Here is a 16,855-nt window from a genome sequence, read left to right as displayed (position 1 = left end):
AAGACGAATAGTACGCGTATTTTAAAACACACGACAAAAGCGATGCAACCCGTCGAAATCCCAAGATCATATTGTTATAAAAGATCTTTACACATATAACTCACTAAGTTGTTTAAAATTATAATAGTGTTTAATAACTCTTAGTAAATAACGTCTTATAATATAGGCACACTTAACTGATGTACACGCCTACTGTAATAATCGACTTCCTACGCGGGTACACATATCCGGTTTTTTGTATAGACAACCGTGTTTGAAATGTAAAAAAGTCACAGAAAATGCAAATACCAACCAGTGATATATAAAAATAAGAGATTTATAATTTGTGCACTATACTTATTAGTTATTATACAGAGTGTTTCAACCATCCACCTTCTATATATTTATGATCCTCTAACGCAACTTCCTGTTTAAATTTCAAAACTTATACCACTATTATTTGAATATACATAACTAATTAAGTATACTTAGGTAATACAAATTAAACTTTTAAAACAATTAATGTAATTGTAAATAAAATGTCTACTAAAGTTACTATATTAATTTTATTTTATTTTTGGGTAGGGTAAACCAAAGTAATGTATACATTTTAATACATGTGTATCTGTATATTATCAAGTAAAAATTTCCAAAAATATTAAATAGAAAAAAAATTGACGAAGCTTAACACAGTAAAACACTCAAACACCCAGTAAATAGACAAGCGTGTATTATTGGTACTCAGCTATATTTACAGAATAATAATATAAATATAATATATTAAACACAACTATTAAAAAATAATACGGTACACACATTATAAAACGCGTATAAGAAGTTTATTTTTCATCAACCACATACGCAGCGGACACGGACAATTAAGATTACAAGACTATCATCAAGTACGTTTTATATGCCAATTCAACTACTTAGTGCAATATAAACTATAAAGATATCTTAAATCAGAAGCTAAATAATTAAAAACCTATTAAATTGTGTATATATATAGCATAAATAATGTGAAAGTAAGTTACCTACATATCACGTATTGATATAACTTACATTGATTAGGACTTAACTATAGCTATATTTGTAATTTTATACAAAATTGCAAGTATGTATATAGATAATACATTAAAGTGAGTTTAGTTAGATTATTTTTATTTATTGTGCAACAATATTGCAAGATGTAATAAGTAGTGAAAAAATATAATAGAACAAATACCTACACAAAACTATACATTTTCATTCACAAAGAATCTATTTAAAATATAAATTTTGACAGGTTATTGTATTTCACACTTTTACAATTTATCATTGTTTTATCTTGTGAAGAGATCCAAAATATACATAGTAAAAGATATTTGTATGCTATTATTTATTTTTAAAAATTATTATTGGTATCAAACTTATCTGCTAGATATAGGGTACACTGTTTTTAGTAATTTTTAAGACACAATAATTCAAATATTTAACAATAATGTTTATAAGAAACAAATAGCGGAAACGCTCTAAAAAAAAAAATTCAATGAATTGATGAAATTTATAGTATATTTGGGATAGATATCTATTCTTCATTCATTTATTTATAGTTAAAACCGCACGATATCAAACTGGAAGACAACATAATGCGGATATATTGGCTACTCGATTGGCTATATTCATTGAATGTATTTAGAATGTACTGCAACATACCTACACATGAATGATAAATATATTTACGTATAAGATATTATATATTATACCATTATACCTAATGAAAGTTATCCCTAGCTGGTATAAAATATTTCTATAATTTTTAACAAATATTCATATGGTTTTAAAAGTATCTACTTATAACATCTTGTTATGGTAATAATTCGACGAAATAAAAATGTAATTTACAATATATTTAAATTAATAGTTATCAAGTCCGAATGTAAAAAACCATATAATATAAGCTATATCATATAAATGTATAAGCCATATTGAGTACTGTGGGGCCATCTTTGAAGTGTTATACACGGCCGGTTCTCCACTTTTACTATTGCACTCTCTTAAGAATAAATTTAATGTTATCCTACGAGAAAAATTGGATATATTTAAAATTGAAAACGTATGAAAGATTATCGAATAGAAAAACGGTATGTAATTAGAAAAGCAATTGAAACACAGATACGATTTGGAGATACTAAACTTTATACGTACTTACATTTAATAATATTATTAATTATTATACAGAATATTATATAAGTTTATTCTTTTTGCCATCGCGTTCACTCCACTCATACACATAGCCGTTTGGATACATATGTAGTGTATATACAGATTTGCATTCCTAATGCAAAATTCTATTAAATATTACACTATAATGCATATTATATTAATAAATAGGTACCTACTCACAGAAATCGATGACAGAAGAAATACTTTATAATATATTATGCATAAATATAATTATTTACATCATACTAGGTATATACATATTTTGCGATATTTTTCCTCTACGTATAGATATTATTTGGAATGAGTCGATATATTCGTAATAATAACAAATTCTCTAAAAGTATTACAAGGTCACGAGTATTTTAAGAATAATGAAAGCTGTTAATACGTCTAAAATAAAATATAATAGAATGCAAATATTGCTCATTGTTATATGTATACGTAGGTATATTATATTAAATATATATATATATATATATATAAATAATACACGTTTCCATTAAATATATCAATAATCTTTTATTATTCATAGTTTACATTTTTCGACACACTTATATTATAAAGACCTACTCAATGATGAGGCATACCTATACTTAATATCTAACCTTCAGCATATACAGCAAAATTGTAATTTCCAATACTTGGCACTTTTTGATAAACGTTTCAAAACTTTCTATTACTATAGAAACGAGACTTTTTTAATATGTTGATAAGTATGTTACTAGTAATTTTAGGCACCTCAACCAATAACAAAATGGAAAATAATAAAATAAAATAAAACAGCTAAGATCTTGTTACCAGTATTTTATCCAGCTTCCATCAATAACAACATAATAATATAACAAAATTGAAAGTTGCACAAAAAATCAGCTAATTCGGAAGGAAATAAAAATGTGCTTGGCAAACATCTAATAAGTAGTTTTAACCTAACCTAACCTATACAAAGTTTTATAGTTAAAAATTTAAAATCAACGCAAAGCGGTTAACATTCATAAATTCTGGTACATAAAACATTGAATACGAAACAATTACATCGCGACTTTCGCAGAGCAATACAGTATCGCTAGAATACTGACGATGAACCACAGATTACAAAATAAAATACATCATCGTTTACAATTATATAATATTAGATACAAATAAACAATAGATACAAATAAACGACACAGTATGGAACAACGTGCCCGCAACAATAACAGCAGGAGCGCGATTTTAGAGGCGGTTTATTGAACACGCATAGACTGTGACACGGTATTTTCTTCGCGGGTCGTTGGACGCAGAGCGACGGACTAGATGGTATCATGGAAAACACCTTACGTAGTTATAGCGTACATGCTAGTACGCTACACTCTGTTCGGTCGTTCGTGATGTGATATTCGCGTGAAGACGATATTAATTAATAGTAATGTAGAATAAAATATATGTTACTGCAATAATGCCTTGCCTACCTATTATGTATACCAAACTGGGAACAACTACAGAGAGTTCCGCTTAATGTGATCACTAGTTTGTAGAATAAACCGTAGGAATCAAAATGTAATATCCCAAACCACAACTTACGTTAGTAATTTTAAGTTAAAATTTTATTAGAACCATAAAGTACCGGATAATTGAATCATTATAAATTTATAAACATTCTTATCATTTTTATGGTATTCAAAACTGATTATAGTTGTTATACGAGTATAATAGAATTAAACATAATGTACATAGTACATTATTGTGTATTTAATTTTAAATAATTAAAAAATTATACTTATAATAACATTGAATAATATGGATTTTAATGTCAGACTAATATAAAATTCGTATAAAAATAAAACTAGAAGATTGTCTAGTACAATCAAAAATGGCTAGTTTCTTTACTTTATTTTAAGCATACGTATAAATTTAAAATCATAAAAGAATTATTTTATGGAATCACATCAAGCGAAACTCGCAGTATATTATATAAATTACTCGAACTCGGAAACACACGATATATTACACGATAAATTTAAAATTAATAATTCGATTATATTAACAGAATGATAATATAATATATTAATAAAATGTAATCTGTTTTTAAAGTATTCCAGACATATTATTCACATATGTTTCATAATAACATTATGTTTATAAATTGTATTTAATATCTGCAGTATACCTACCCGATTGATGGTAAAATAGCTTATTAATTTTATAAATAAGTATGCGATCAGAATATCAGATACAATTTTAAAACTATTAAACTTTTCAAACATGTATTTTGATTAACTAGCCCCACTATAATACCTATCTAGTATCTATTCAGAGGCGTATTTACGGGGGTGGTCCAGGGGTACTGAACCCCTCCCCCCAGAGGAAAAAAACCGATACGTATTCCTGAAGTATAGTTAAGTAATAAACATAGAAATTGATATTGTGTGATGACGATTTCCAAGTTACGGCTAAATATAATGTTTGATAAAGGCAATAGGTATATAGTTATCATAGTTTATATAAATTACTTAATTATGTATAAATTGTGGACCCCCCCAGAAAACTTTCGAAAATACACCACTGTATCTATTAAATATATTATTAATACTTAATACAAAATAAATACAGACTTCGATTCGGTGTGTATAATATAATAAATAAAATATACATATATTGTTAGTTTCATTAATAAAATAATGCCTACCTACTAGATTCAAGTTTCAAATCATTTGTAAGCATATCTATATAGGCTATTTCACATTTTAAAAATGTGTTCAATATAACACGAGCTAATCAAATCGTCAAATTAAGAAATATTATTCACTACAAAAGTACAAACGTTTAATTACCTATAAAATATTTATCATGAAATTAATTTAAAGTTACATAGCAAATACCGATATATCTAATAAACCAAAAAAGCATAGACACATAAAAATCCAACCCTAATAATTGCAAATTGCAATATTTAGGTATGTATATCACAGTACGATAACTATACATCCAAGTGGGGTTCCTCTCACGATTATTTTTTTTCGTAGTACACGGTGATTTTATACTACGTTATTACGTACATAAAATCATTAGGTACTATATAATAGTATATAGTGTATACCTATTTATTTCAACCGGTCGTAAACTCGTAACGGTAAAGCAGGCTACAGACGGATGCGCGAGAAACGACGAAATTTTCAGCCACTGCGGTCGCGACGTAGGTACACAATATTGTACACGCGCGTACGGTCGCTGACTACTACACGGTATCCTATTTTTTTTTAACACTACATTAGTATAGGTACCTTCTATAAAAACTATTGTTACTCAAATATGCCGTCTGCGCCACAGATGTGTAAACGTTTTATATGCTTTCTTATTGCTACACTGAATATGCACAAGTACATACTAATAAAAATAATAATATATAATACATAATAATGAATGTAAATATATATTAGATATAGAACTAAAAAAAGGTGCAAAGTAATAATATACTAAAATAAAATAATCCAACATATAAATACCCACAGCAGGTGTCACTTTTCGGAAGTGAAAAAGTGGGCCCCGCATGGTATAGTATAATACTTATTTTGAAAACGATTAAAAACTTGCACTGAAACTGCACGTGCCATGTGAATCGAGTACTACAACTATGCTATCATGTTTTAAATAAACTATATTACACGTAGTACTTCGAAACTCAATCCATAATTTTATATTTTCTCATAGACAAAATATATTATATTACCTATACTTTATTAAACAATATATTGGTCTTCAAGTCACTAGACTAAATAAACAGTACGAACATAATTATTATAGTAAATGTATTTATTTAATTTTACCCTACGTCACAGGTGTTTGTGATTATTATTTTTATTAATAATAATATTCATCATAAGCGCTCGAAAACAAAACAAAAATATTTTGTGAGGACAGTTGAATAAAATCACGTCATAGTGTTATTCTGAAACCTAAATATCATGATACTCATAAGGCATAACAAAAGCTCTAATATGACTATCAGTAATAAACCTATTCAATTTTTAATTTTTACTAAGTACTAGTAAAAGATAAAGATAAAGTATATAGATAAACTTTAAAATTCATAAAGTATCATCAATACATAATAGGTTATTACCCATATGCTAGATGAATATCAAGACAGCCTACGCAATAATATTATATTTATACTGCGGTAATAAATTATCCTATGTGCACACGTCAAACGGTACCCACGCCATAACTCACATACTAAGCATGACCAAGTAAGCGTAATGTAAACAATACTGAAAGCCTGCAAATGTTGTCGGAAATCAAAACTTTGATACTATAATATTCAATTAAAATAGTCCCACTGCAATGGTGAAAAATCTATAAGAATATGTTTCAACGTTAATATTTTCACACTTTGGGGCGGCACTGCACGTTATAATATTAATTACAACGTCTATACACATAAACTTATTATAGCTACATAATATACATTGTATGACTCATTTTTAATAGAAAACAATTTAGCAGTTTTTATTATTGGGTTAATATACTACTTTTAAAAATTAAAAATACATAAATAAACAAACAAATTAGTTAGATACTAAAATAAATACGAGTAAATATATTTAGTGTTTTCTTATTAAATATATTTTTTTGATTTATTAATACTTAGTAAAAAATAATACGTATCTATATTCTATACACAATTATTATTTTAAGACGGTACAAAATGTATTTCCAAGAAGTTAATATTTTATAGCTTCTATATTATTGTAGTTAAGGCGCCTATTATTATAAACCTATAAGTATAGCAACCTCCCACACTACCGTCAAGCCGACATCAATGAACGAACAGCGCGAATTACTACTTTACTGCTGCCATCGTTTATTAATAACAATAGTATAATGTACTTCAATGTGATAATAATTAAACAAATTTGTTTGATGTAAAATTTAAGATTTTTAAACAAAATATTCATAATTTTCTTTGCAATTATAATTCAGAAGTAGGTAGGTATTACATTAATATTTTTTAGATCTATTTAGAAACTAAGTAATTTATTGAAGTACTTTTAGAGATAAAATATAAGCTACGAATATCTATATAATATTACATATTATGATTAGAATTAAAGTAATAAAAAAACATTAAAATTTACTAAGAAAATTAAGAAAAAATAAGTACAATACTTTAAAACAAAAACGGAAAACATAATATGATTAATCATAAAATTATAGTTGGTAATAAAACTAATTCATACATCGAAAAAGTGTTTTAATAATTTAATTGCATTAAACCAGTGAGGAATAGATGTGTATAATATACTATTGATAGAAAACAATAATAATTTTAAATAAAAGAGATAGTTTACAGTATTGTCATTTATTTTATATACATATGTACATATAAATATGATTACAACTAGCACGTTATTGATCATTAAACAAATACAATGCAGTTGTGTCCTGTCAATAACTCTGATCACATCTATATGTTTTTTTTTTTGTTATACACTAACAATGTAATATTCTAACATATCAACACTTGAAATAGCTAGAACGAATTTTTAATGAAATAGCCTGATGATAAGAGTTCTTATAGCCAAGCATAGTTTAGTTTTATACTTTTTTTTTTACGTTGACAACATAATAATACGTAGGTAACTATATAATATTACATTGAGATCGTTAACCAGGTTATAATAAGTTTCAAACTGTTTTATGAGACATATTATAACGAAACAATAGTGTTGTGTAGTTAGTACCTACATTGCACACCAAAAACTAGATTACAGTAAATTTAAATTAACACTAATATATTTTTATAAAATCTTTGATAATTAAGAATCATAAAACATGTTTTAATGTGATGAAAGTTGTTTATCTCTTATTTATTACGCTGTTGCCTGTGATCGATTAAAGATAATAATTTAATTGTTCCTATACACATTGACATAAAAGTTATTAATGAAACTATATAGAAATATATTACGAAGTACTAATTGGAATGTAACACTTCAACAATACCGTATCTATATGTCCAAGTGTATAATGAAAAATATCAATTTTTATGACTTTTCCTTACAATCAGGGTCCATAAAAATTCCTAATACATTATAAAAAATATTATAAAAACTCCAATATTAATAGAATGAATATCAATAACGTACTATTGTTATTAGGTTACTTTTAATAGACTTTTTTTAAAGAGCACTATTTTAAATAACTGGACGAGTTAAGTTAGTTCAATGGATAATTTATTGTATACCTATTATGAAAAACAATTTTTTTGTAAAATCATCGGCAGATAACTCAAAAATATTTAAAGACACTTAATAATATCTAAAATTAAAACTATATTTCTTTTAGAAATAAGCTGTTTTTTAACATACGCGATTGCAAGTTTGCCAATTATCAATGGATGTAATCCAAAAATATAGTAATACTTGAAGTGCAAGTTTGAAATCATTATTTTTGTTATTAATAGGTAGGTAAACATTTAAATTTTCATTAATGTATATAAATACTCAAAACATATTTTTATTTTATTTTAAACTTAAAAAAAGGTATTTTATAATACTTTGGTAATTTATAGAAAAATATTTTATTAATCAATAACTAAATTACTAACAAGATTACCAACTATATGATAATTAACATATAAATGTTGAAGTTACAATAATTATTAAAAATGTATAATTAAAAACAATTATTAAACCATCAGTTTAGAAAGATTGAATATTTTACAACAAAATAAGTGAATTTGATTCGAAAGGTAGGTAGCCAATAATTTACTGATTTATCGAAAACAACAATCTGCAAACACGTAATATAGTCATACTCTAAAAGATGTACCCATATTATTATTATGGTTATAAATTATAATACTATTCTAATTTATTAAAATACACGAGCGTAAATTACCTACTGATTATCATAATAACTTGCAAGTTACTAACTGGTTGTGATTACATTTTATTTAGCCTTCATCATCTGACATAAATTTGACTTTTAAGACGCAATCGGTACGCAGTTATTACTTAAAATATCTATGTACCTTTAAAAAATGTAAGCTTATAACTTACAAGATATATTGCAGAACAAATGGAAGAAATCAATAGTTCTAAAATTGAACCCATCTCTCACATAACTTTTACCACCTGATGTGAAAGATAGATCATAGGTACATCATAGTGTGAAAAACTAGAGTGTACCTAATGGTACCTAATATTGAAAATAATTCAAAAAGAAAAAAAAATTCATAAGCATAGCCATACTATTTTTCAGGACCATTATAAAGGAAATTTTCACAATTTTCATTATCATAACTAAAATATTGTCTTAACAAAAGCTGGCTTTTAAATCTCGATTTATTGGATTAGATCGAAAGCACATAAAACATTTTTTAATTCTATACACGGATACTATTCATGTTTGGATTCAGACTTCTAGAGACGGCGACGACCTGCGAATAACGCTTTAAGGCATAGTGTATCTACGTGCGTAATTTGTTGAGAATCCAAACACGGAGGATGGCCATCTAACCGGTTTCCCGACTTACTTTTTTTTTACAAGAAGCAGGGAAGACATTGAAAATTCATAAAAATTAGGTCAATTGATCGCGCATCATAATATTAAAATAGTGAGGAAGTAAAATTTTCTTTTTATTGCCTACCTTTAGCCGTATTTTTTTTCATAGCCTTCACCTTCAGTTATCATCACCAACATCATGAATAACAGTTTTCAAGTTGAATACCAGTATTCGGTTAAATTGTTTTATTTTCTTTATAAGTAAACATACCTATCATTTTTTAACACTAACAATTCGTAGATAGTGGGTTACACACGAAGACGAAGGATTTACTTACGAATTTAAATTTAAAAAATCCAGTCTAATGAACTGTTTATTTAAATATTATATACTTATTTAATATGATTTTTAAGCACTAATAATATATACTCCAGGCATTGCATTAGTCATTAAGAATTTGATAACATTAATTTTGCTATTATTATTATTAATTATGAGATAATTTAATTTGAGGTGTTCATAAAAATATATTATTTTAATGTAGGTATTATAAACAGTTGTAAAATTATCCATACACACATTAAAATAAAATATGTGTTAATTCAGACAAAATTTTGTTAGAAATAAAAAAAACAGCCATTGATGTTACATGTAGGTACCAACCTCGGTACCAACATACTTACAGCCCCATTCAATCATTTGAATTATGTTTATTTTTATATTTTATAACATTCATATTTAACTTAAAGAAATAGGCAAATAATCTATTAAAAAAAAGATCCATGAACTATAATAATATGCATTTATAGTCTACTTTATAATTTTAACTATGTGACTAATAAGGAGAGAATAGAGATACCAATAAAACACAATTATTATCATTTTAATTTGTTGACCTTTAACACATCAAAGAAATGGACACTATTAATTATAGTTATCCTAATGAATTCTTTACTATCACCCGTTTTGTTTGTCTGATATTTAAAAAATGTATTTATCATAGCAATGTTAATGAACACTTATAAAAGTGTTGTCAAATTGTAATGAACTATCAAAATGGTTAATCATAATATATATTTCACTATTATTATACTATACTGCTCAGATTATCTAATACAATTAAATAAATAACCTGATAACAAGTAAACTACACTGTTTATAGGCGGTTAAGACTATACATTGTTACAACTAGACATAAAAGCCATGTAAATGACAATGTTTAATGGATTATTGTCATGAATACATTCCTAAATAACACATTAAAAGTGCATAATCAGTAATATTTTATAGAAATTCTGCTGCAAAATAAAGAGTACAATGCCAGAAAATAACTATACGGAAATACAAGTCATGATATAGGTAGTCATGGAACTTGATATGAACACTACTGGTTGTCGAATGGTAGGTATTACTTAAATGACACAAACCGTAGACCTCTAACATTAAACGAAAAACGGTCATAGCTGTAGATTACACCATTCAATCAGATAGTGCTTTAAAGTGAACAATAAAATGGTATCCTACTTCCTACAAGTTACATATACCTATCACAATAGCGTAAGACTGGAAAATGATAGAATAAAATCAACTCACCTTCAATGCACACAACGTGGTCCCTGACCTGTTGGGCGACGATTGGGTCAGGTATGAGCTCAATGAGATCATAAATAGCGTAGATGGACGGGTGAACGCTCTCGAACCGTTGAATTTCCTTGCAGATGGCAAGCGAATTGTTGGAGAACGGCGAGTGGCTATGGTAGTACGATGGACGGCCGTTCATTGTTTCTGTCACGTCGCGCACATTACACTTATTGGAGCCATAAACAGACGGACGAACGAATTGGCACTTAACGATACCACTTCAACAAGAGGCGACGAAAAGTAGAAACCGAGGTAGAAACGAAACAGCGCGGTATATGGTTACTGTGAGAAACGCGGATCTCGTATCCGTTATCGAAAGAGTTTAACGGGGCGGTGACGATCGACGAAAGCAATAATTGTATATTGTTTTAATTATTTAGCAAAAAATTAAACGTAAATAAGCGAAACCACCGCTGATGACTACAGTTCTCGCCGTGCGATGATATCACACAGCTATGAAGCCAACGGATTGTAATCAAACGATCGTACAAATAAACAAAACACTATCTCGGCCAGACGTGTTGTTATCCGTGTTTACCATTTTCGCGTTCCTTCCTCTGTCCCCTCTTTCACAAAAAGATATATCGAACAATGCGCATGCGCAAACAATGCCGCTACCAAGTCCGGTTCACCGATTACAATACAGATAGATGCCGCTCTAATCGTTCCGACTGATCGCCCGCACTATTTCAAATTTTTATGTCCATTCCGGTAATAGGTACCTGATGTTGATTTTTATCCTTTTCGACTTTTCCTTTCCCATTATTTCATTATTATTCTTCCTAGCCTTCTCCTATTTTAACTTTCTAAATCACTTTTTTCAGAAAATGAAAAGAAAAATAATTAAGTCACCTTTCTGACTCGTTCAATAGACAATATAAATGAAGAAATAAATACACAATTGTACAAAAAAAAAATCTTCTAAAAATACTTCAAACATACGATAATATTATGAATTAAAAACCTACATACTTTTATATATATTTTTACAATAAATTATTTGAAATAACCTGTAACTCTATCCCTCCCATTGAAAAAATAAATGATTAAGCTATATAGCGGGTTAAATAGAAAAAAATCATATTTTTCATGTAATAGAAATTTTAAATTTAAAACAAAAAATTCTAACTAATATTTCGGAATAATATAGTAAAATGAATATAAATATGTCAACTTATTTAAGAAAAAAAATTACAAAATATGTAAAAGAAATTTATTCAAGACATTTAATACATTGATTTATATTATATCAATGGACCGTGTATTATCACGATATCGTATTCACTATTCAATTCAGCACTTTTTAGAAGTAAAAATGAACATTTCACATGTTTAGATTTTTATTTTTTTGACAATTTTGAATACAGATGACCATTATTATAATTTATTAGATACATTTTGTTTAACAATTCTGCAGTTATGTATCACTATTTTGATTTTCTTTATATAAAAAATTACATTAATGTCTGTGGGTGACGTCCGAATGCGTCCCACTAATTATATCGTACCTTTTTAATAGCCCAAGTGTATCAGCAATATTATCGCTGATAATATAATATATTAGTACCTATTATAAACCTACCATTCGTTACTAACATTTTACATTAGTCTTTGACAACTACGCGCAGTATAATATGTAATGATGTGTATGCAGCTAACAGTGTTATTAAAACATTAATACTTATATTTCATATTTATTTATTTATTTTATTTAAAAATTAAATTCATTGAAGATAACATACAAATATACATAACTGAACGAATTTCTATATAGATTCAGATTCGATTATGTGAAAATCGCTGTATTAAAAATTCAACCAAAAATAAATAAGTAAATAATTTAAAAATATAATAATTTTATGTAAAAATTAATACACACCTATAATTGTATAAGCGGAATTAATAAATTAATTATAATAAAATAAATAGTAACAAATCAAATATTTTTGGTGTGTAAGCTAGTTTACCTCCTCATGGTGCACCCTGCAGTGTAACTCTAAATTAACTAGGACGTACTTGGGCATACGACAAGATAATATGACCTTTTTTGCTTGGAACGCACTCAGGAACCTCGCATGTCTTTATTGTCCCTTCAATCTTAAAAAAGAGTAAGTAGATAATCGATCTGCCAAATAGAAGTTGTGTTCGTCATTAAGTAAGTCATTGTACATGTATGTGTATTTGATATTATGTTAAATTTATAAAATTCAATGATAAATAATTGATATAAAAAACGATTTTGAGCGAATACGGCCACCTTTATTAATCTATAATTTAATATTATAATGTATTATTCATGATATTTTTCTATATTGCTATAATAAAGTAATTTATTTTCTACTAGTTAGGCAAGTTTATTTATTTTAAGTCAAATCTATTACATTAATAATATTCAATCATTACAATTGTACATATTTATATTATTTATAAAAATAATTAGTTATTGTTATATTAGTTAAAATAATAACAAAATTAGAAAACAAAAAAAATATAATATTATGTTTAATGCCTAATAGATATGTTGTATTTTGTAGTGATAAAAACAAAATGCTAAAATACAAAACTATATTATAATTACATATAGAAATCAAACTCTAAACAATTAACAAGATGTAAATGTTTTATTGTTTTTAATCATTTATTCGTCCAACTGTACCTAAGTATATTGTGTAATAGGTAAATATTTTAATCGAATTGACTAGTAAAATTATATTTTATATCTTTAATATATTATAAAGATTTATTGATTTATTAATATTAATTAATCAAAATATAAGTTATTTAACGTTAATTAATATAATTACTACCATCACTCAGTTAAAGTCAATACCTATTTGGAAACATTAAAATAAAAAGTGCTGTCAGAGAAGTTTTGATTCAATGAAAGTTCTTCAAACGAAATCTAGAAGTTTCAAAAACAAACAAATAATTTAACTCCCGGCGTTTGCAGTGCATAGGCTAAACAATTGACTCTCAGTCCAGGAGTTACCTTGTGTGAATTATAATATAATAATATAAGGTTTAACCTTATAATATAGATACTTGCTGACTGAAGGTAAGTGGTATAAAATATGAATATGAGGAAAGTAACTTAAATCTAGTATAAATATTTTGAAATTTTCATTGTGGTATAGCAAGTATAATACTATTATGTAATTAGTAATGACAAAAAGTTTAAGTAACTAAATCTATTAATTAAATTATAACAAAATATAACTAAAATAATTTTTTTCATTTAGAAAGGTTTTTTATTTCGACTTGTTATGCTGTACACAGACACACAAAAACAACACATCATTGTAAAATTGATAGGTATATTCATCACTTCGATCAGAATGTAAAATGTAATTTTCAGAAATATGAACTACAGCTAGTGTTTTCATTGTTTTTAAATGAATGTATCTGATCTACTGACCCTAAACCTTTTTTTACAACTTTCTGTGTGAAATCATTTTCTAAAGAAAAGTAAATTGGGTAGTGTAGTGCAATGGTCATACAACTAGCCATGATGCGCGCAATCATAGGCTCGAACTTGGCACAATACCAAAAATACTACTTCAAAGTTTCTCTCTCATGGCTAGAGCCTCGCGGCCTTCGTTCCGATTACTCCACTCTGCCACGATGGAACCACTCCACTGGGAGTAACCTCCACACATGTGAAAATTATCTTCTTAGAGAAAGGGGTTGCAATATATACTAGATATAATCTACCATTCCCAAGGGAAAGACATTGATAAAAAGTAAAGACCTATAAGGTTGTTTTAATAATGAAGGAATATTAAAAAAAATTTTAAGAATTCGTATTTGAATAATAACCTTTTTCGTATTAAGAGATTCGGAATTTATAAGCTCTGATATTAACTTTATATTTTTTCTCTATTATTTTCATAAAACATTTAAAAATTAATTTGCTAAAAAAATGTACAGTTGTATTATTTATTTCTAAGTTAATAATAATTTATACATTTATGTGTTATAGGGAACATCTAATAAAAGTACATATTTTAAGTTTTGAACTCTGTAAAAATAATAATCAAACCACAACGATTTACAATACTATCCAAGTCCCTATCTATCATCTGAAAAGGAGCTGTTTGATAAAAATATTTTTAACTTTAAATAAATAATACGATTTGAATTTTTAACATTGTAATAATTTTAATAATAATATAATAACACACAATAATCATATGATGACACAATTTTTCACAGAAATAACACCATGTTGATAAATATAATACATAATTGTTACACATTACATTATATTATATGGTATATTATAATACGGTACATAAAATGTATTCGCATAAACATCTGAAATGTTAAAAATGCTTAATAATATCAAAGATTAAATAATAATACATAATTAATAATTTATTTAAGAATTAAGACTTAACACTTTTAACTGATGTGTGACCAAACTGGAGTAAATATTGTATTATCATATAATTTAATATTACTTATCATCAAATAAATCAACCCTCATGATAATATAATATGTTTATATAAGAATTTTATCGTAACGTTTAAAACACCCTTCGTACACACATTATTTAAATCGTAACAAAAGAAATCATTGAACTAATTTATAAAGTTATTAACAATGTATATTATTATAGGTATATTCGTTTAATTTAATATACATAATGTTCTACGCTGCTATGTTTCAAAATCCAGCACAAATGTTACGCAAGACAAACCCTATATATTAAATCGTTTCCGGGGACGAAAATTAATAATAAAAATATATGATTAAGTATAGAGAGGAGGATAGATAGTAGATTTTAAATTCGATGATATGATGTGGCAGAATAAAGTTATCATTTACACACTAATAGTTTGAATTTAATTACACACGTCCGGATGTGGCACAAAAACCAAAAACAAAATGAAAATACGGTCAGGTTACTGTAATGTATTTTTATAGTAAAAAATATAAAAAAAACATATGAAAGTACAACTACTCTCAAATACGGCACTGGGGTACGCGTGATTTCGGTTCAATAAAGTGTCAAATAAATGGAGATTTTCTACGATCGATCAACCTTAGTATAACTCCTGCTATAGAATACCTATTTATTTTAACTTTATTATACCTACCAACGTAAGTAAAATGTTCGAAAATCTAATACACGTTAGATTCCGACCAATTTTACTTTGACATGATATTATAGTACTTAACTTTTAATTCATATATTCGGCCATTCATCAAATCCATAGAATCTCTGATTCAATCACTTTCATATAAAAGCGATAATCCCAGCACAAATATATGTATGCTGAGATTTTCCTTTATATAGTTCAAGAATTTGATAGAGTTTGATACAAGAGTTCGCTTCATAAATTAAAAAAAAAATACTTTCCGTAACATGAATGTGGTTCTAAAATTATTTCTTAATACTAGAAGATTTCTGGTTGGTTTGACAAGTAAACACTTTAACACCTCAATACATAATCAATGCAGGGGTTCCAATTTTCCAAAGGTAGCGATTTAGTACTTGATTTTTACAATATCTTCAAAGCTGATTACTGATATAGTGCGAT

The 16,855-nt window shown here is 26.8% G+C and overlaps 1 protein-coding gene across 1 annotated transcript in view; it reads right to left on the bottom strand.

Annotated features, from left to right (window-relative positions):
- Window positions 1-11,833, bottom strand: part of LOC114131451 (centaurin-gamma-1A) — a 97,650-nt gene extending 85,817 nt beyond the window's left edge. The window contains exon 1 of the mRNA XM_027996668.2: window positions 11,264-11,833. Within this exon, the coding sequence (XP_027852469.1) occupies window positions 11,264-11,450 (187 nt within the window). The 5' untranslated portion in view covers window positions 11,451-11,833. The remainder of the gene's footprint in view (window positions 1-11,263) is intronic.
- Between the last annotated feature and the right edge of the window lie 5,022 nt (window positions 11,834-16,855).

Source organism: Aphis gossypii, chromosome 3 (assembly GCF_020184175.1).
Source record: "Aphis gossypii isolate Hap1 chromosome 3, ASM2018417v2, whole genome shotgun sequence".
NCBI lineage: Eukaryota > Metazoa > Arthropoda > Insecta > Hemiptera > Aphididae > Aphis > Aphis gossypii.
The sequence above is the reverse complement of the archived record's forward strand: the minus strand, read 5'-3'. Positions and strand labels throughout refer to the sequence as shown.